Raw genomic sequence first — 22014 nt, forward strand, 5'->3', positions numbered from 1 at the left:
GATAATTTTGTCTTATTTTTGTTTTATCAAAATTTTGTTCATGCCTTTGTAAGTATTTTATTTTATTTTTCATGCACTGTTTTCCTTCACAATTTTTCTTTTTGATTTTTCGTGTAGGAGAAAAAAATTACCGCTTTCATTGCACTGGCGGTCTAGAATCTTCTGAGTGAAAGTCTTCTGTACAATAAATACCGTAAGCAATTTGCGGAAGAAGATGAATGATTGTTCGTGTACCATACCATAAGCATCGGTGGTTCAGTGGTAGAATGCTCGCCTGCCACGCGGGCGGCCCGGGTTCGATTCCCGGCCGATGCATCTTTTTGTACACTTTTGCAATATTAAAAAAATCCGTTTAGGAAGCCTACTTCATGTACCATCAGCATCGGTGGTTCAGTGGTAGAATGCTCGCCTGCCACGCGGGCGGCCCGGGTTCGATTCCCGGCCGATGCATTTTTTTTACAATACATACTTAAAAATGGCACAATTTTTAATTTTATCCTGGTCAAACAAAATCTAATCCAAATATCCAATTTTATGTAGCCCACAGTAAATTGTGCCAAAATACTAATAAAACGAAAATTTTCTGGAGTCTGCAAAGATCGGCACGGAAGGAAAGGAAATCAGGATTTAAAAGGCAAGTGTTGCTATAAGGCTTTATATATCGGTCTATTATTCAATGTAATGTGCCTTATTTCTTCAGTTCTTTTATTCCAAATTCATATAAAAATACAGATGTAACTGATAAGTAGCTGTATTGTACAAATCTTTACTTAACGACTTAATAAATATGTTTGTTTCAAGAAGAACTCAAACGTTAATATCTCGTCAGACATTTATTCTTTAAAACTGGCATTTTCGGTTGAAATATAATTTGGAATATCAAATAGGTTTTTATCAATGTTGGTTATTTAAAAATTAAATCCAGTTTTGATTTTCATTTCAGTTATCGTTATTGTTTGTTGAAACATTTAAATTTCAGAAATGTTTTGAACAGATTTTTATGTATATGGGACATACTTAACTACAACTACGAGCCCTAACAACTAAATATTGGGACACCAAAAAATTTTTATAAAAAAATCACCAAACTTTTTAACAAAAATGTAATTTATTTTAGATAATTAAAATTTTAAAATTACTTCGTTTTGCAAGACTGTTAATGTTTACAGCACAACAAAAACTGATTTCTAACTCAAACAGTGACATAAAACTCTAAAACAACGTAACATTTTGTGACACATAAATATTGGGACACAGCAAATTCAATAACTGGTTATATCTCCTTTTGCCTTAATAACTGCAGGAATTCTTGCCATCATACTTTCAACTAATTTTCTGCAATACACAGGAGTTGTTACCGTATCCTACACTCGCTAAATTTCTTGTTGAAGATTGACAATCGCTTGTCATGGATGATTTCCTAAATATTTTTTTATTTCACGCCATACCGTCTCTACTAGATTAGGATCTGGGCTATTCGATGGTCAGGGCAAACATTTATATTATTATTCTTTGTAATAAGTGTTGTAGGTGTGTAACTTGAAGCATCATCCTGTTGAAAAATATAAATATCAACAGGATAGACTGCTTCAGTAGTTGTTAATATTTTTTTACAAAGTCTCTTGACATTTGTTTGAATTTGTAATTTCCTTTCCATGAACGTTGTTAACTGGTCTTTAAATTCTGTTAATAGACATGCACCCCCAAACCATTTTTCCGCTTGCAAACTTGACTGATTGTTTAAGATAATCCATATTAAAATTCCTTTTTTATTTCAATAACTCTTTTTCGACTATTATCTCACCCATACATCAAATTTGGACTCAGCGTTATATATTACTTTTCTCCAATTTTTATTTTGGTCATATTAACCAATTTTTCTTATGGGCAGTTTTTAATTGTGGTTGTACTTTAGCCTAACATAATATAAATAAATAATAAAGTCAATCAAAGATAGCTTTATTTAAGATTTACAATGTAAAAACCAAGGCCTGATTTGTGTATCCATTCGCGACAATATTGTCTTGAAACATTTAATTGGTTATCGCTATTCCAGCAAGTAGTAATTTCTCTTGAAGTACTCCGTCGTCCACTTTTATAAATTTTTCATCAGTTGTCGTTGATCACGCGGCTTCACAAGTGGTGGCCTACCGGGAATTTTACCTTTTATTCCTATGGTACCTCTGTCTGCGTAATATTTTACGATGTTTACCATCGACGACTAAGCTATTTAAAACAAATCTTCACCTTTTTTTTATCGATTTTCCCACGCAGTACTGCGAAATTATTATTTTCAGAAATTTTACTAAAACTAGCCCACCACTAACTATTTTCTTCTAAGTGAAACCAACACTAGTATGAAATGCTACGATCCCTATAATAATGGCAGCATTTACCAGCCACTACGTTTGTATTTCGATGGTATACTTAGCAAATTTTCTCGGGTGTCCCAACATTTATGTGTCAGCAAAAATGGCACATTTTTTATTTAGGTGACAATTTTTGCGCTCTAAGAAAATTTATTAATTTGCAAAATACCTCACTCTCTGTCAAAATAGATGCCCATGCAAAATTTGCATTTAGTCCAGACGAATTGAATGATATCAAAAATATATACCGGATTTTTTTGAGAAATTGTCTGTGTCCCAATATTTAGTTGTTAGGGCTCGTATAAGAATTTCACCAAATCAGCAAAACCTTTCAGACAAACATTTTAATTAAAAAAGTGGTCTTTAATGTTTAAGTTTATTGAAAAGTGTTTATCGAAGTTTCGGTTAAATTTCACTTTAGAATGTTCTTAATTTCCAAACGTAGTGTAGTAGCGTTATTTTGATTAAATATTCATTTCGTTTTTTCTGGACATTCCCCAGTTTATGGAGTGCAGATATCGATTTTCCGTTTCCGTCTAATTAGGCAATGGTATTTTTCCTTATGTACGCAAAGATGTATTTTTTGTTACACTGGGTTCCTAGATGAAGATGAGGGGATTCGCTAATTTGTGGCAGATGAAGAAGCCTGAAGGTTAGAATTCTGTGTTAAATTTAAAATGAGTGTTGTTTTTTTTTTATTTTTTTTTATCTTTCATGAAGGCCATTTTGATCGGTTATTTTGCCTTATTTTTGTTTTATCAAAATTTGTTTGACGTCTAGTTACATATTTTGTAAGTATTTTATTTTATTTTTACGCACTGTTTTCCTTCACAATTCTTTCCTTTCGATTTTGCGTGCAGGAGAAAAAAATTAACGCTTTCACTGCACTGGCGGTCTAGCATCTTCCGAATGAAAGTCTTCTGTACAATAAATACCGTAAGCAATTTGCGCAATGAAGATGAGTGATTGTTCGTGTACCATCAGCATCGGTGGTTCAGTGGTAGAATGCTCGCCTGCCACGCGGGCGGCCCGGGTTCGATTCCCGGCCGATGCAAATTTTTGTATATTTTTATAATTAAAGAAAAATCTGTTCAGGAAGTGACAGTTCATGTACCATCAGCATCGGTGGTTCAGTGGTAGAATGCTCGCCTGCCACGCGGGCGGCCCGGGTTCGATTCCCGGCCGATGCATTCTTTTTACTACATTTTTGCAATACTTATTTAAAAATAGCTCAATTTTTAATTTTATCCCAATTAACCAAAATAATTATTTGGCAGATAAAAATATCCGTTTTTTTAATAAATCCATGAATTATATAGCTCTCAGTTGATTGTGCCAAAAAAATCCTTCTTTACGATATTATAAATAAAAGCTTTTTTCTACTCTGATTTTGTAACAGAGCTATTAAAGCACCCAAATGACGTCAAAGCGGTTCGTTAATAGCGGAAAGTGGTTCTGAAATAGATCTGGTGTAATTTCCGTCGGTAAGGTTGGCGGCCATGACCAGAAATGTTATTGGCAAATGTCAAATTAATAAATAAAGTAAATAAACGTCAAAATAAAGTTAACGAGATTTGTTTGGCAATAAATTTTGTATACTATTCTGTATAATTTCCCGTATTTCGGGAGGCGTAAGGACTTCACTAACTTCTTCACAAAACATTTTAACCAATTTTAACTTACAAAAATTCGAATTGTTGTAAAATTCTAACTTCAAATGTTTCGTGCATCGTGTCATACCAACCCATACCAACCAGGACAAAATTCTCCAGATTTAAAAAAACGCAAATTTCAATTAAATTTTGCGAAAAAAACACAAATATACATTGTTATTTAATAAAATATAGGTTTGCGTCGCGACGCCGACGTAAAGTGTGCATTGTATTTACGGTGACCTGAATTAAGGTTTCCCCTCCAAGCTAAAAACAATGACATTTACAGAATTTGAATACCCCTATATTCCTTCTCAAAATATAAGTCCGCTTAAAATGGTCACCAAATACACATAGCAGTGTATTATAAGTTATCTAATAAATTTAAGTACGAGTAGGTAAAATGAATTCAAATTTACACACGATCTTTGTTAATTAATTTAAATTATCACATATAACTCAGAATCCTCTGTTATTAAAAAATAAAAAAGGAGGTCTTCCACAAAAGTTTCAGTAAGTCTTGCGACATCTTTGATTGTTTTTGTCAACAAAAACCTGATTAATCGAGTGAAAGTCGATGATCACGAACGTTAACCTCGATTTGTGGTAAATCCTCTGGGCGAAGATGGGCAATGGTCAATGTACCATCAGCATCGGTGGTTCAGTGGTAGAATGCTCGCCTGCCACGCGGGCGGCCCGGGTTCGATTCCCGGCCGATGCAATTTTTGCCACATTATTTATCGCAAATATATATATTTTTTTGTATAAAGAGTTAATTATTTGGACATTCTGGCTAGAAATTAGTACCTGGGGAATTTCAAAATAAAAAAACTGTCTGAATCATTAATATTTGTTGTGCGATTAAATTAATAGTTGTTATAGTGGAACATAGGTATAGTCGCGGAAATTTAAAGTGGTGGATCTAACTTTTAAAGCATCCATAAGATTACCATAAAAGTATTAACTTTTGGTAAATAACGTTTATTACCGCCTATTTGTAGAGTCAAGGTAAAAAGGGTCAGACAGAAAATTTCTTATCTATGTACTGAATATCATGTAAATGATGAGGACAGTGAGTGACATTGATTTTTAATAAATACGTTTTGTGTAGTTATTTTTATTCTTTCTTTATTTCCAATATTTTGATAAATAACCAAAATATCACTTGTTGTATAAATATATAATTTTAAAACATAATAAATATTAGCAAATGTTTATTATCTCTATAAATAGCAAATAGTTTTAGTCGCTACTCAGTAGATGTTTATTCGTAAACAAATCTTATTTGACAGAAATTAATGCTGTTATGGTAATCCTATGAAGCTTTAAATGTTAGATCTGCCACTTTAAATTTCCCTGACTATAGCAGACTATTGCTCACCCAGTTGAATAATCACTTGAGAATGTGCTACAAAATGAAAGTTTCGTCACTTCCACAAAAGTTTCTAAATGTTTGACGGAGAAATTTCAGACGGATCGACCATATTAAGTCTACAAAATAATGAAAATTTACACAAGATATCAATTTTAGGTATCAACACAAAAAAGAGGGAGAATAAAAACAGTAAGGTGCAATAATAAAATAAACAGTGTTCTGTGTGAAAAATCTAGATATGATATTTTATAACTTATAACATTTTAGAATACCTTTATAAAAGTTCTGTATAATAAGAATATTGTGTTAGGATTGTATAGTCATGGAAATACCCCAGGTAAAACATTTTCTTTTTATGTCATATGCACTTTGTGTGAGACAAAAAAAAATACCATATTCTGAGTACGTATGTCGTAGAAATTTTTTGTCAAATTTTGAAATTTGTCATCAGAATTATTTAACGTTTTACTACTCTATTTAATAATGAAACGATTTAGTGATCAAACAGAACAAGTTATATTAAATGTGTTGGATTATTGAAAAAGAAACCATGATGTTGTGCAATTTAAGAAAAAACGAAAAACAGAACTGGCGGCCGAAATGTTAGACAAAAATTTCTGAAAATCTTTATACCGGGTGCCCCACGTAACACTTTCGGGCGCAATAACTCAGATATTTTTGAACCGATTGTTATGAAATTTGAAATGTTGCTATTTTGATAGGTGAGGATTAATATGAACTGGTGAGAATAATCATTATCTTGAGAAAGTAAATTTTCCATGCCTTAATTTAATTTTGAATTAATTAAGTCTTGCATCACTTGATTAAACATGACAAATAAATATTGTATGGAAAATTTCATTTCCGAAATACGTCTGGTTAGACAAAAAACGAAAAATTAGTATGCAAATAATTCCAAAAAGTATTAAAGGATAGGTAGCTATGAAACAAAAAAACTGCATTCCTCGCCGGACTTTAAAGTTTGACTCAGGAGACTAAACACATGGATTAGAAAAGTGGGTTTTATAAAAATAATAATCGATTGTTTCTAATGGAGAGACCATCCATTAAGCTAAGAAGAGCAGAATTTTTGGGTGAATATCAGCACCACAAAAAAAAACAAAATGACACAAACCCTTTTTTCTGGATAAAACATGGATGTTCAGTAAAAGTAGTATACAGGGTGTTCATTTTATCTGTTCACGCCTGAATATTTCTGCATAGGCAACCCATTTTACGTTGCACAAACAGCTTTGATTAATTTTTATTTTCAAATAATGATGAACCAAAGCAAGTTTTAAGTAATCAGAACCAGAATTATGACAAATTATTTCTAACAGCCAAATATTTACAATTTTCGTTTGCTTTAAACGTTTTCGAATTCTGAAAAAACAGACATGCTATTAATATTGGGAAAGTGTGACAAAATTAAATTGGACGAAGTCGTCTCTGGGGTGTATAATATGTTACCTATGCAAAAATTGTCCTTTTTCTCTATGTTGGAAAATGCTTTAGCTCACCCTTAAAATGATGAAGAGCTTATGTATATTACGGTTACCTGATGTCTTAATAAATTTTGTGCTAAACTGGTTATAGATTTTGACTTTGGGTTAATCTTCTCTTTTTAGAGACGAACCAGGTATAATAATCCCACGTCAGGTAAACGATTCGTACAGAAAAACAAAACAATATTTTAAGCTTAATTTAGTACACTGGAAATATGACGGTTTACAACGCAAACGTCCATTTTTACTTCCCGAGCATAAGCGAAGGAAATATTGTAGTCGAGTCTATCGGACGAATGGCCACTTTTACATTTTCGCGACGTTTCATGACCCCTACGGTACGAAAAAAATAGTCTACCGTTTCCGTCTGTCTGTCTGTCTGTCTGTATGCATTTTTATTAGACACGTAATCTCCAAAACTGCTGGAGAAATTGTTGTCAAATTTTGTATGTGTATTAAAAATATGTAGTAGGTTAAATGTTAACCAAAATTTGGCTAATCATTCCCACCAACAACTTGATGACGTCATTTCAATGAATGGTATTTTAAAATGAGTTGAATGTTATACAAAATATACTCCTATAGCTGTAGTATACGAATCCGCTTTCAGTTTTTTCGCTAAAATTTACCGGCGATACTCCGTCGTGGGTTCGACGCCGATCTTGGCGCTTTTCGTTTTTTTTTTTCTTGAATTGGTATAGCGCTGTGGCTAGAATTATCCATGTTGATGACTTCATCACAAATTGTTTATTGGTCAAATTAAGAACGATTCACCCCATTTTCTCGAAAATGTCGCATGTCTGTGTATAATAATGATAACATAAGAATTATAATATTCAGAACATTTTGTTCGATTGTTGTTTAATTAATAATTTTTAATACTGAGAAGACAATTGTCATTAAAATCAAACTAATTTCTACGTGTCATTCTTTCGATGTATAAACATAAATAAACACTTGAGCGTCATATTGCTATTGACAAGTGTTGAAGGACAAAGGTTGTTAGAGATGACTTATTTATTTTAAGTTCAACATTATGAATCATCAGAATCTGACAACGGACTGTCAGTCAGTAACGTAACATGCACACATCAGAAGGGGGTGGTTGCTAAATTTATTTTTTTAAATCGCAAACAATAACACACGGAAACAGTTAAAAACAATTGCATTTATAGAATTTCAAAATCCCTACATTCGTTCTCAAGATGTAAGGCCGCGACAATTTAACCGGGACACCTACTTAAAGCACGTTACGTTTAATTAAATTTAAAAATGGTCACCAAATATACACAGCAGTGTATTGTAGGTTGTCTAATAAATTTAATTACGAATAAAATGAATTCAAATTTACAACACGATCTTTGTTAATTAAATTAAATTTTTATAACAAATCAACGTCACATACTGAATTTGATAACTCAGAAATCTGTATTATTAAAAAATAAAAAAGAGGTCTTCTCCTAAAGTTTTAGTAAATCTTAACATCGAGTGAAAGTCGATAATCATTGATCACAAACGTTAACCTCGATTTCTGGTAAATCCTCTGGGCGAAGATGAGCAATGGTCAATGTACCATCAGCATCGGTGGTTCAGTGGTAGAATGCTCGCCTGCCACGCGGGCGGCCCGGGTTCGATTCCCGGCCGATGCAATTTTTGCCACATTATTTATCACAAATATATATATTTTTTGTATAAAAACTTAATTATTAGACAGTTTGGCTACAAATTAGTTGATGAGGGAATTTAAAAACAAAAAAAGTTGTCTGAATCATTAATATTTGTTGCGCGATTAAATTTAATATCTGTTATAGTGGAACATAGGTATAGTCGCGGAAATTTAAAGTGGAGCATCTAAATTTTAAAGCATCCATAGTATTACCATAAAAATATTAACTTTTGGAAAATAATGTTTATTACCCGCCTATTTCTAGAGTCAAGGGAGAAAAGGGTCAGACAGAAAATTTCTTATCTATGTACAAATAACATACTGAATGTCATGTAAATGGTGAGGACAGTGTGTGATATTGATGTTTAATAAATACATTTTGTCCAGTTATTTTACTTCTTTTTATATTTCCAGTATTTTGAAAAATAACCAAAATATCACTTGTTGTATAAATACATAATTTTAATACATAATAAATATTAACAAATGTTTGTCAGTGCTGTTTCTCTTGACTATTTTCACCTCGCTACTCAGTAGATGTTTATTCGTAAACAAATCTTATTTGAAGGAAATTAACACTTTTATGGTAATCATATGAAGCTTTAAATGTTAGATCTGCCACTTTAAATTTCCCCGACTATAGCAGACTATTGCTCAGCCAGTTGAATAATCATTAGAGAATGTGCTACAAAATGAAAGTTTCGTCACTTCCATAAATGTTTCTAAATCTTTGATGGAGAAATTTCAGACGGATCGACCAAAATAATGAAAATTTACAGAAGATATCAATTTTAGGTATAAAAGCAAAAAGAGGGAGGATAAAAACAGAGTAAGATGCAATAATAAAATAAACGGTGTACGGTGTGAAAAATCTGAGATCCGCTAATAATTTCTAACTTATAATATTTTGGAATGTCTTTATAAAAGCTCTACATAATAAGAATATTGCGTAAGAAAATGTTAAATTTTATTTTTTTTTTTTTTGGAATAATCAGGAAACGCCGCATTAAAATTTCAAAAACTAAGTTGTACAGTGGTGAAAATACTCCAACAAAAAAACCCGAAAAATTTAGATCACTAGGTATGCTGAAGAACATGGATATTGTGGCCTAAAACTTCCGCCATACCACTGTCATTTTAATGCAATTGAAATTGTATGGTCAGACGGTAAACAAAAGTACGACACAAGTATTGCAAAATCTAATACTTCTGCTGTTGATGTACTGAAAGCTTGGGAAAATTTTTAAACTAAGTTCCCAACATACACTGAGAAAATTATATTAAGCACACGGAAAAAATCACAGATTCGGCATGGCGAACGGAAAAGATTCTGGACAATTGTGAAACAAATTAAGTCATTATCAGTCTTAAGTCCGTTTCAGATTATAGTGATAGTGAAGATAATGACAGTAGTGTTGATGATTTAGAGCTGTGTTAAAAATTAACATCTAATTAAAGAAAAAAACTTGAGGTAATTTTGGACTTCTGCTATATTAACTCACTCCGTATAAGTTGAAGAACTGCCGACAATCCTTTAAACTTAATAAACTACAGAACATATTGTTTTAAAAATTCTCCTCTACTCATGTTATAAAATTAACTGTCTTGTTTTACATTTTTAGAGAGTCATTTAATCAAGCGCTGACCTAGATTTTTGGCGAATCCTCTGCGCAAAGATGAGTGATGGTCAATGTACCATCGGCATCGGTGGTTCAGTGGTAGAATGCTCGCCTGCCACGCGGGCGGCCCGGGTTCGATTCCCGGCCGATGCAATTTTTTTACCAAAAATTGATTCCAAACCAAAAAACAAAGTACAAAACACGACATATTTTTATATAAATTGATAGTTTCGTAAAGAAATAAATAAACTGCTGTTTATAGTAAAGTAGCTCAAGCACAGAAAAGGAATTCTATAAATTTCAGACGACGATATTGCCTTAATACGTACCTGATCCGACGACAGAAGTTTAGCGTATGCGAAATTCGGATTCCATTTCGGCTGCGTTGTAATGATTACAATTTAGAAACTCTCTATCTTACAAGTTTTACAGACATGTAGGACAAGAACTCTATTCAACTACCCAAAAAGTCTAAAGCGCCCAAAAAGCAAAATTTAGAAAAGAAAACTGGGCCAATTTTAGTTTTATGTGAGCGTACGTTTGGCAAATATCCTACTGACAAAATAAACCCAAAAATAACTCACCATGTGTCCAGACAGCGTGGGCGCGAAGTTAGTCCCTCTACAAATTCTCTTTTCGAACATGAGGTTCGCATAGGGCAAAGGCACATCTCTGAAACACAAAAAAAGAAAAATATAAATGAACAGCGTCGACGCTGCCATCAACACATAAAATATTTACTTTATTTGTCTGAACTTGATCAAAGTCAAGGGTGAATCCAACAAAATCAAAACAAAACGTTTAACCTGGGCGGTCACGCAACCAGATTATTTTGTCTTATAGAAATCTGTTCAGTATTAATGTTTGATTGGGTTCTTACAGGGTTTTAATGTGAAAGTGTCACCTTGAACTGGTTTTTTCGTGATTTTGAATAAGTAATTCGTTATCGATGTAGGCTGCCATTACGTAGTTATTGCCGCACCCTTACGTATTATAAATTTGTGCTAAAAATAAACGAGCTCATTACATGTAATCAATCTTCATTGATCATCCCGAAATTAACTTTGACGTTATCTGTTTGATCATTTTGGCGGAACGAGTGACTTTAAAAATGAATGGTTTGTCATTTATAAATAAATTTAAAGTGGAAAATGAAATTATTGACAAATTTTGCAAAAAAAAAGTGTACTCGCAGTCGGTAGGATTCGAACCTACGCTCCCAGAGGGAATCTGATTTCTAGTCAGACGCCTTAACCGCTCGGCCACGACTGCTTGTTAAAAGCACAGGCTGCTTACAGCGTAATAAGTAGCAGACTGTTATTCACTTTTGACATTTGTTTTGTTACCGAATTTCTTATAGAAAAAAAAAAAACGTAACAATGATATTTTCTTATGCATTTTTAGGAAAATACTCTTTATTCTATTGACATTCCAAAATTTTAATTCATTTATGACCAAGTTAGCCTTTAATGTTGTTTTATTTTAATTTATAATGTATATGTTTTTAACGATTATTCGTACAACTTTAGTTGGTTTCTGACTTTTTTTAATGGCTTATAATAATTTACTGAGATATAGGGTATTACCTACTTGTTAGCACCGACTTTTATTCATTTGTAGAATAATAATAATAATAACTAATTAATGTTAAATGCTATAGTCTGTCCAAAACTTTGTTTAAATAATACAAGGGGAGTTTTCTTAAAAACAATTTAAAAATCAATACCTCAATTACTTATGGAAATTTTGGAACGCGGCTTGAGCAATGTTTTCAGCTAATAAAACTCTACAAATTTTACTTTTTTTTTAAGATAAACTTAACTTTTAAACTAAAAATTTTATTTTAAACGTTGAAATGATCCTTAGAAAAGGACACCGGGGAAACACTGAGGTCGTAAACTTAGCATTGCAATTTCTTTCATCATTGGCTTATTCTTCGGTTGGGGTTCTAGTTTTCCGAAGATTTGGGTCAAAATAGTCACACTTTTCGGCTTGTGCAGATTAATTTTTATTATCATAATACTTAACACATTAATGTTTGCGTTTCGTTCTACTATCATTACTACGATTCCTGCTGTTTCTAACTAGGTTAATCTTTCCCAAAACTAAAGAAAACAAGTAAGTTATTACAGCGCCAACACTTGAACGGTGTTTTTTCCATTCTTAACAACGTCTTGGCATGCCTGTAGACCATAACTGCGTTTCAGTCACGAACACAGTATCAATAAATTTTGTTAGAGCAAAGTGAAACCTTTGAATTAGTGGTATACGTTGGCGTAAAATTAGAGCCAGTATTAAATCAACTTAAACACCAACTAATTGTTTCATATTTTAGTCAAATGTTATCTTCAGACTGCTCAAAATTCATAGGTTCCATTTATTTTCACGCTACTGTAGAGAGGGTTTTCGTTAAATTAAGGAATCGTTTAATTATTCTGAAAACTAATTGTTCCAGCAGGTGGTGCTTGAAATTGTCCAACACTTGAAAAAATCAAAGCTTCAGTTCAGCGCTTCCACCAGTAGTAAAAATGTACCATCGAAAATTTGAGCTTTTTTGTAAGCTATATTTTTCAAGTGTTACAACTTTGTAAACTAAAATACAACAAATATAATTATTTGAACCACAATCTGAACAAACAAAAACGGTCCATACGTATGGTGGATATTCGAAATTCGTTGGATTTTAGAACCATGAAGTTCTATAGAAGATAATACTATTTTTAAGTAAATTAAGTGTTCATACAATTAAACAGAGTATTCTTTGTTAAAATCCAGCATAAAACCTTTTTTTTTTAGAATACCCTATTGTCATCGTCAAAAAAACCAGCACGTACAGATCTACATCACAGAATTTTCTGCGAATTTTTAGGCAACTTTTTCAAAATCTCAGTTTTTCTATACATCCTCCCAATGAAAATTTCGACCTACCTTCGATCATTTTCGAAAATTACCTAAACACATTTCAACCTGTAGAAGTTACTTTCGGCCTCGTTTCTTCCATAACTGCTACCACTTTTCCAGAATCGCCCATTGAAATATGGTAATTTTTAGGATTTTCAAAAAAATGAATTTCAGGCCGAATATTTTGAAAATCGTGACCCGAAACCTCTAACTCGCTATATTTTTCGAACCAGCACTATTATTGGTAGTGGTATACTTAGCGATCAAAAAGAGAACAAAAAATGCTATAATATAACTGAGAATTAGATGTATATATAGTACTTGCTAAGATAAGACTGATTTTGGCAAATGACTTCCCTCTAAGAAAATAAAGGGTATGCCATTTGGCAAAATTTAGCAATTGGCAAGTACTGGCCCCGCCCACCCACCCTTAATTTCCTTCAAGAGTGTGCCATTTGTCAATATCAGTCTTATCTTGGCTAATACCATTTTTTGCGCATTTTTAAGGAACTTTTTCAAAATATTAATTTTCCTGTACGAAAATTTCGACCCATTTTCGACCATTTTCAAAAATTACCTAAATACATTTTCTTGCAGATTTAGTTCTCTAAGAGTTACCTTTGGCTTCGTTCCTTCGAACACTCCTACCATTTTTTCAAAATCGCTCATTTTTTGTGTAAAAAAAAAATAAATTTTAAGTCGAATATTTCGAAAATCGTGATCCGAAACTAAAAACGCCCTATATTTTTCAAATCAACACGTCGAAATCCATATCTTAAAATTTTTTGCCGATTTATAGACAATTTTTTCAAAAATTTATTTTTTCTATGTCACCTTTTTATGAAAATTTAGATCCATTTTAGACCAGTTTCGAAAATTACCTATACACATTTTCGTGGAGACTTTGACCTGTAAAAGTTACTTTCGACCTCGTTTTTTCTACAGCTCCTACTATTTTACCAGACTGTTTTAAAAAAATTGAATTCAAGGTCGAATATTTCGAAAATCGTGATCCGAGACTACAAATACGTTATATTTTTCGAATCAGCACGTCAAAATTTATATGCCAGAAATTTTGCGGATTTTTAGACAACTTTTTCAAAATGTCAATTTTCCTATATACTCCATTTATAAAAATTTTGATCCATTTTCTACCACTTTCTAAAATTACTTCAACACACTATCTTGCAGATTTCGACCTATAGAAGTTACTTTCGGCTACAGTTCTTAGATAAATCCATTGAAATATGGCAAATTTTAGAAATAAAAAAGGTATCATAATTTCAAGCTGAATAGTTCGAAAATTGTGATTCGAGACCACAAACGTGCTGTATTTTTCAAATCAGCACGTGGAGATCTATATTCCAGAAATTTTTGCGTATTTTTAGGAGATTTTTTTCATAATTTTAATTTTCCTTTACGAAAATTTCAACCCATTTTCAACCATTTTCGAAAATTACCTAAACACGGTTTCTTGCAGGTTTAGGCTTCTAAATGTTACATTTGGCTTAATTTCTTGGATAACCCCTACCATTTTTTCGAAATCGTTCATTGAAAGATGGCATTTTTTTACTAAAAAAAAAAATGAATTTCAGGTCAAAAACGTGCTATATTTTTCAAATCAGCACGTGGAGATTTATTGTCCAGAATTTTTTGCGGATTTTTTTAGCAACTTCAATTATCTCAAATTTCTTATATCTATGTCCTATATCTACGAAAATTTCGGTTCATTTTCTACCATTTTCGAAAATTACCCAAAACACTTTTTTTTCAGATTTCGACCTCTAGCAGTTACTTTCGGCCTCATTTCTTTAACTCCTACAATTTTCCCAAATATGGCAATTTTTAGAATTTCAAAAAAATAATTATTTCGGGTCGAATATTTCGAAAATCGTGATCCGAAACTAAAACGTGCTATATTTTTCGAATCAGCACGCGGAGTTTATATTCCAGAATTTTTTGCGTATTTTAGGCAACTCTTTCAAAATCCTAATTTTTCTATACTCTAAACATACTTTCTTGTAGATTTCAATCTCTCGAAGTTACTTCGGCCTCGTTTTTTCGACAACTCGAGATCTATATTCCAGTTTTTTGCGCATTTTTATACAACTTTTTCAAAATCTCAATTTTCCAGTACACCCCCCTTGTGAAAATTTCAACCCATTTTCGAGCATTTGCGAAATTGGCTAAATAGATTTTCTTGTAGATTTCGACCTCTAGAAGTCAGTTTCGGTCTCGTTTCTTCGATAACTCCTACAATTTTTCCCGGATCGCCTATTAAATTGTTGCACTATTTAAGATTTAAAAAAAATTGAATTTCAGGCTGAATATTTCTAAAATCGTCATCAAAGACCACAAACACGCTATATTTTTCGAATCAGTACGTCGAGATCTATATCCCAGATTTTTTTGTCGATTTTTAGGCTACTTTTTCACAATGTTAATGTTAATGTTAGTTTCTTCAAATTTCGACTCATTTTCGACCATTTTTCAAAACCACTTAAACACATTTTCTTGTAAATTTCGCCCTCTAAAAGTTGCCTTCGATGTCATTTCATAGATAACTCCTACTATTTCTAGAAACACCCATTGAATTCGCTATATTTTTCGAATCATTATTGGTCGTAGTAGTAGAAATTTACCCAAAACATTAAAATATGGAAATTTTTAAGATTAGAAAAGAAATAATTTCGGGTCGAATATTTCAAAAATCGTGAGCTGAAACCACAAACACGCTATATTTTTCGAATCAGCATGTGGAGATTTATATTCCACAATTTTTTGCGAATTTTTAGGCAACTTTGTGAAATTATTAATTTCCTATACCTACAGGGTGACTGGGGTATATTGTGGCAGATTTTAAAGGGTTACAATATGCATTATTTTGATTCTAAAAGCCTAATAACATTTTGGTCTAAAAGGTATGGTTAAGTCAGAACTTTATGTGTCTCCACCGTTTGAGAACCACTGTACTATGTAATATTAAATTTTACTAAGTAATTCATTCTCACACAAGCATTGGCACGACGAATCCATTGCTCCTGCACTCGTTGGAACATTTCCGGGTCCCCGCGAATGATATTGGTGGCTTCATGGATTCGTTGTCTGAGGTGATCTTCTGTTCTGATCTCTTCTGTATAAACCAACGACTTCATGTGGCCCCAAAAGAAAAAATCTAGCGGATTCAAATCGGGAGATCTGGTAGGCCAATGCTGAGCCCCGCCTCGCCCGATCCATTTTTCAGGGAATTGAACATTTAAAAACTGTCGTACCAGACGGCTAAAATGAGGTGGCACCCCATCATGTAGAAACCACATGCTTTCCCTGATATGTAGCGGCACTTCTTGCAACAATTCCTGTAAATTTCTTCTTAAAAATCGCCAATAAATGGCACCCGTTAACCGCGGGGATAGTTCAAAAGGTCCTATAAGATAATTGTTTACAATACCGGCCCATAGATTAATTGAAAACTTCTGCTGAAAACGGGTTTGTCTTATGGCATGCGGATTTTCATCTGCCCAAACGTGAACGTTGTGATAATTAAAAATTCCCCGACGCGTAAATCCTGCCTCTTCTGATGCCAAAATAATACGAGGAAAGTCTGGATTTTCTTCTACCTTTCGTAGAAACCAACTACAAAATGCAAAACGAGGTTGATAATCAGCTGGAGATAGAGCTTGTACACGCTGAACATGGTATGGATATAACAACTGTTCTCGTAGTGTTCTCCAAATGGTCCATTGAGACACATTAAATCGTTTGGCAAGGCATCTTGTACTAATTCCAGGATCATCATATACAACATCCAACACCTCTTCTTCAATGTTGACAATTCGCTGAGAGCGTTGTGGACTTCGTTCGACTCTTCTAGGTAACAAGGATCCCGTTTCTTGGAGTCGCTGGTGCAGATCTTGAAACATTCTTCTTGAGGGTAACCGTCGGTGAGGGAAACGAGTGCCATACAAACGCACTGCCACACGGGCTACTCCGCGTGCCTCTCCATAAATTAAATGAATGTCCGCTAATTCTCTAAGTGAATACCCATTGACATCCATCTTAAATTTATTAAAACATGTTCACAGATACTTTGACAAATTGTCAAACAGAAGTATTATTTTATTATTGAATTTATTGTCATGGTTTCTAATAAAACAACTGTAAAAATTTCAATATATCAGGTGAATTCCAGCGGTTTTCAACCGGTGGGCTATGAAATTTGTGTATTCTATAACTCTTTTGGAATAAGTCTGAGCTGTAAATGTTATTAAGGTTTTTTACTCAAAATAATGCAAACTATCACCCCTTAAAATCTGTCACAATAAACCCCAGTCAGGCTGTATATGAAAATTGTGACCCATTTTCGACCATTTTCGAAAATTATTTAAACATATTTTCTTGTAGGTTTCAATCTCTAGAAGTTATTTCGGCTTCGTTTCTTCGACAAGTCCCACCATTTTTTAACAATCGCTCACTAAAATATGGCAATTTTTATAATTAAAAAGAAATATATAATTTTAGGGCAAATAAGTAGGTATTTCGAAAATCATGAACTGAGACCATAAAAACGTTAAATTTTTAGACAACTTTTTCAAAATCTCAGTTTTCCTATACATCCTCCCGATGAAAACGTACTATTTTGTACCATTTTCCAGAAATTGCCAAAATTAATTTTCCTAGAGATTTAGACCTATAGAAGTTAGTTTCTACATCGTTTTTTTGATAATTTCCTCCATTTTTCCAGAATCGCCCATTAAAATATGTCAAATTTCGAACATCGGGATCTGAGACCACAAACACGCTATATTTGTCAAATCAGCACGTGGTGATCTATATTAAAAACATTTTTTGCATGTTTTAGGCAGCTTTTTCAAAATATGAATTTTCCTATACGAAACTTTCGACCCATTTTCGACTATTTTTGAAAATTACCTAAACACATTTTCTTGTAGATTTCAATCTCTAAAATTTATTTCGGCCTCGTTTCTTCGACAACTCCTATCATTTTTAGGATTAAAAAAATTATTATTTTAGGCCAAATATTTTGTAAATCATGAACTGAGATCATAAACACGTTATATTTTTCGAATCAGCACAACGAGATCTATAATCTAGAATTTTTGCGGATTTTTTGGCAAGTTTTTCAAAATCTCAATTTTCCTATAGGTAGATCCTCTCGATGAAAATTTCGACCCATTTTCGAGTATTTTTGAAAATTGCCTAAATACATTTTCCTGTAGGTTTAGACCTCTAGAAGTTAGTTTAAGCCTCGTTTCTTTGATAACTCCACCATTTGTAAAGAATCGCCCTTTAAAATGTGGATTAAAAAAAATTGAACTTCAGGCCGAATATTTCGAAAATTGTGATCCGAGAGCACAAACACACTATATTTTTTGAATCACCAAGTCAAGATGTATATCCCAGAATTTTTTGCGATTTTTTAGACAACTTTTTCAACATCTCAATTTTCCTCATGAAAACACATTTCCTTGCAGATTTAGATCTCTAAAAGTTACCTATGGCTTCGTTCCTTCGAACACTCCTACCATTTTTTCGAAATCGCTCATCCAAATATTGCAATTCTTTATTAAAAAAAAAAAATTGAATTTCAAGTCGAATATTTCGAAAATCGTAGTCCGAAACTAAAAACGCATCCATATCTTCGAATTTTTGGTGGATTTTTTGACAATTCTTTCAAAAACTTAATTTTTCTATGCCACCTTTTTATGAAAATTTAGACCCATTTTAGACCATTTTCGAAAATTACCTATAGGTTGTTACCTTAAAACATCGTCTCTGCTATAAAAGCGAGGGAAGATACACTTGCCCGTGCTCACTTCCGGGAGAGCCGGTAGGTGGATCCGAGGTTTTAATTCAGAATGAAAGGCTAATTATTTTGGCGAGCTGTATAATAATTAAAATATTTAGGGCTTTTAGTACAAAAAAAAATATTATCTAGGTTAGTAAAAGGTAACAAAACTACAACTAATGTCAGTAACGAATTACCATAACAAATGAACTGACGAACTACTACGCAACAACGGTCTACTAGCTAGTTACAGGAAATGCTGACTATTTCACAAATAAAAAAAATTGGGCGCCATCAAATTTATGCGGGTACGTGAAAATTTGAAAAAACGTTGAAAAGCATGTAAAGAGTGAAAGAGAGAGACGCAGAAAAAAACGGTTGGGTCTGGCGACAAACGATAAGAAAATTTCCGATCGCGATAAGGCGTGTTCTTTTACTCGTAGCTCAAAAAAACAGGAGTCTTCCCACAGGACGACGGCGACGCGCTGACCAAGTCCTGCCGCGGCCTGGATCCCCCGATGTTCAACTCACCAGGTCCGCGTCTTCGACGTCGCGATCATCCAAAAACTCCGGGTCTCCTAGCTGGCGCTACGCCCAGCAAATTTCCCTCGTTTCGCTGCCCTCTACGTCGCCTCTGTACGGCTCCGAAACTTCGCCCCTGGCGTGGACCCTACAGGTGGAGCAATAAGCCTACATGCGGCAAAAGGCACGAAATTTACCTTATACAAGGGATACGCCTCACTATCAATCTATGGAACTGAGTACTCTCAAAAAAGAAAGGAAACCATCAGGTCAAACCTCGCCAAACTCAAATCACCTCTTCTCGGCACCAACTCTCACTCTTCTCTCACTTTGCACCCCCACCTCTCGCTTGGCCGTCTCCGTCCCCGCCAGTACTATTTCGTAGAGGCAAAAAAAAACTCAAAATTTGGCGGAGCTGCCGGCGACAATCCGCAATAAAAAAAGAGGTCGAGATCGGTGACAGGCGTTCGCTACGACCGATTAAAACCATCGAGCGAGACTTCGTCTAAGCCCCTTTCACCCTCGACTCCAAAAAAAAATCGTAACACGGCCCCTCTCCGAAAAGGAAAGAAAAGACGACGGCTTTTCTTTTACTGCGCATCCCTACCTGGGGTAAAAAGCGAACAGATTAATGGCTTCTAAAATTACTTACTGTCAAAGCCAAACCCAATCAACAACTCTCGAGATTTTCTGATTACTAATAAACAGGACCAAGAGTACCGACAACGAGTTGTAAGGAGTCGTACGTTCGAGACAAAATGCTGCATGTGCTCGTGTACTAATCGCTGCTTCCGGAGGTAGAAACTCGTTCCTCGTCTTCAGAGGAAGATCCATCTTCTGTATCGGTACGGTCATAGAAAGGCTTCAGATCTTTCACGTGCCAATTTCCGGCATCCGAGCCGTCCTCATTTCGCACACGATACACTAAATTGGAAACCTTCGCCGTAACCGTAGCTAAGACGTACTTGGGCGCAAGTTTCGCCATAAAACGCTGTCCTGCAGACGACAACACTTTGTTTCTCCTCCAGACCCTATCACCCACGTCATAGGTTATGTCCTTCCGAGAAGTACTATAACGTAGTGACTGTCTCACATGGGCCCTGTGGAGGTTTCTTCGGACTTCCTGGAAGACGTTCTTCAGCTGATCCAAGTTATCCGCGTAATCGCGACGGTCCGCCACGGTGAAATCGATTTCGTCGCCTTCGTCTGCCGACAGGGCTCCATAATAGTCTCCAGACAAAGGAACGTGCCTTCCAAAATTCAAAAATGACGGGGTGTAGCGTGTGCTTTCGTGGCAAGAGGTGTTGATTGCACACTGGATCTTCGGTATCTCTAGATCCCAATTATCATGTTCTTTCACATACATACGCAGAGCCGTTCCCACTGTGTCGTTGGTTTTCTCTACAAAATTGGCCTGTGGATGGTATTTGGCGTTATACCAGATTTTCTGGACGTTGTAGGACTTCGCAAAATTCTTGAAAGCGTTTCCAATGAATTGTTTCCCATTGTCCACAATGATGCATTGCGGTACTCCGAAGACGAGAAAAACCTTTTCTTCTAGAAACTTTAAGACGGGACGGGCAGTGGCTCTCTTAATCGGCAGAAGAAGAGTATATTTGGAAAACCAATCACCTACCACTAAAATGTATTTATGGCCAGAACGACTACGGGGGAAAGGACCTTTGAAATCCAGGGCTATAATTTGCCAAGGAAAACGCGCTATCTTTTCTCGGCCATGGAGACCAAACGGGGCAGCTCGGGGAATCTTCTGGGCCGCGCACGGGCCGCAACCTTTCACATACCTGCCCACATCTCGGCGCATACCGGGCCAATAATACTCACTTCGAGCTCTCTGAAGAGTCTTGTAGACCCCAAAATGTGCTGCCGTTGGCGGGTCATGACAGGACCTCATTACTTCGCTTCTTCGAGACTTCGGCACCACCAATTTCCACTGCCTCTCGTTGGCTTCCAAAGGTGCTTTGCTCGGAATAAACTTCCTCAGTTTACCATCGATGACGTCCCAGTTCGAGTAAACGTCGCCGTGATCGACTACTCTCTGTAGCATGCGACGATACCACTGGTCACGCTCACACGGTTCGAGGTCGATAAGGGCGACGTCGGGTTCTTGGTATCGACCTCCCTCCTGGGGCTGTGTACTACGTGACAGGGCGTCGGGGACGATATGAAATTGTCCCTTACGATGTGCGATCTCAAACGAGAATTGTTGTAATCTGAGGATCCATCTGGCGAGGCGACCTGTTGGGTTTTTCATGCGAAATAAGTATAGCAGCGAGTGGTGATCAGTAACGACAGTGAATTCCGACCCCTCCACATATGGCCGGAACTTCTCTATGCTAAAAATGACGGCTAAACACTCGCGCTCCGTAACCGAGTAATTCCTCTCCGCTTTAGATAGCGATCGGCTCGCAAAGCAGATTACCTTCTCCTCACCGTTTATTACCTGTGTCAACACACCACCTAGACCCGTATCCGAAGCATCACATTGTACTGTAAAAGGCCGAGAAAAATCTGGAGGCGACAAAACTGGGGCTGCAATTAGAGCTTCCTTGACGGCGGTAAAAGCTTTCTCCGCTCGGTC

The 22014-nt window shown here is 34.9% G+C and overlaps 1 protein-coding gene and 8 non-coding genes across 10 annotated transcripts in view; 7 read left to right on the plus strand and 2 right to left on the minus strand.

The window, feature by feature from the left end:
• The window catches only part of LOC135130104 (radial spoke head protein 3 homolog B), a 63055-nt gene that overhangs the window by 21197 nt on the left and 19844 nt on the right, over positions 1 to 22014 (minus strand). The window contains exons 2-3 of one of the 2 annotated variants that reach the window (XM_064057428.1): positions 10771 to 10858; positions 10516 to 10566 (exon numbers count right to left, since the gene is read on the minus strand). In XM_064057428.1, the coding sequence (XP_063913498.1) occupies positions 10516 to 10566; positions 10771 to 10858 (139 nt within the window). The remainder of the gene's footprint in view (positions 1 to 10515; positions 10567 to 10770; positions 10859 to 22014) is intronic. The other variant, XM_064057429.1, reaches the window with a different exon arrangement.
• Positions 245 to 315, plus strand: Trnag-gcc (transfer RNA glycine (anticodon GCC)). Its single transcript has one exon. It is a non-coding gene; the product is annotated as a tRNA-Gly (tRNA).
• Trnag-gcc (transfer RNA glycine (anticodon GCC)) lies at positions 380 to 450 on the plus strand. The gene has a single exon. It is a non-coding gene; the product is annotated as a tRNA-Gly (tRNA).
• Trnag-gcc (transfer RNA glycine (anticodon GCC)) lies at positions 3353 to 3423 on the plus strand. Its single transcript has one exon. It is a non-coding gene; the product is annotated as a tRNA-Gly (tRNA).
• On the plus strand, positions 3489 to 3559 carry Trnag-gcc (transfer RNA glycine (anticodon GCC)). Its single transcript has one exon. It is a non-coding gene; the product is annotated as a tRNA-Gly (tRNA).
• On the plus strand, positions 4672 to 4742 carry Trnag-gcc (transfer RNA glycine (anticodon GCC)). Its single transcript has one exon. It is a non-coding gene; the product is annotated as a tRNA-Gly (tRNA).
• On the plus strand, positions 8480 to 8550 carry Trnag-gcc (transfer RNA glycine (anticodon GCC)). The gene has a single exon. It is a non-coding gene; the product is annotated as a tRNA-Gly (tRNA).
• Trnag-gcc (transfer RNA glycine (anticodon GCC)) lies at positions 10269 to 10339 on the plus strand. The gene has a single exon. It is a non-coding gene; the product is annotated as a tRNA-Gly (tRNA).
• Positions 11377 to 11458, minus strand: Trnas-aga (transfer RNA serine (anticodon AGA)). The gene has a single exon. It is a non-coding gene; the product is annotated as a tRNA-Ser (tRNA).

Source organism: Zophobas morio, unplaced genomic scaffold, assembly GCF_036711695.1.
Source record: "Zophobas morio isolate AGI-343-1 ecotype UQ-CSIRO unplaced genomic scaffold, CSIRO_AGI_Zmor_V1 ptg000017l, whole genome shotgun sequence".
NCBI lineage: Eukaryota > Metazoa > Arthropoda > Insecta > Coleoptera > Tenebrionidae > Zophobas > Zophobas morio.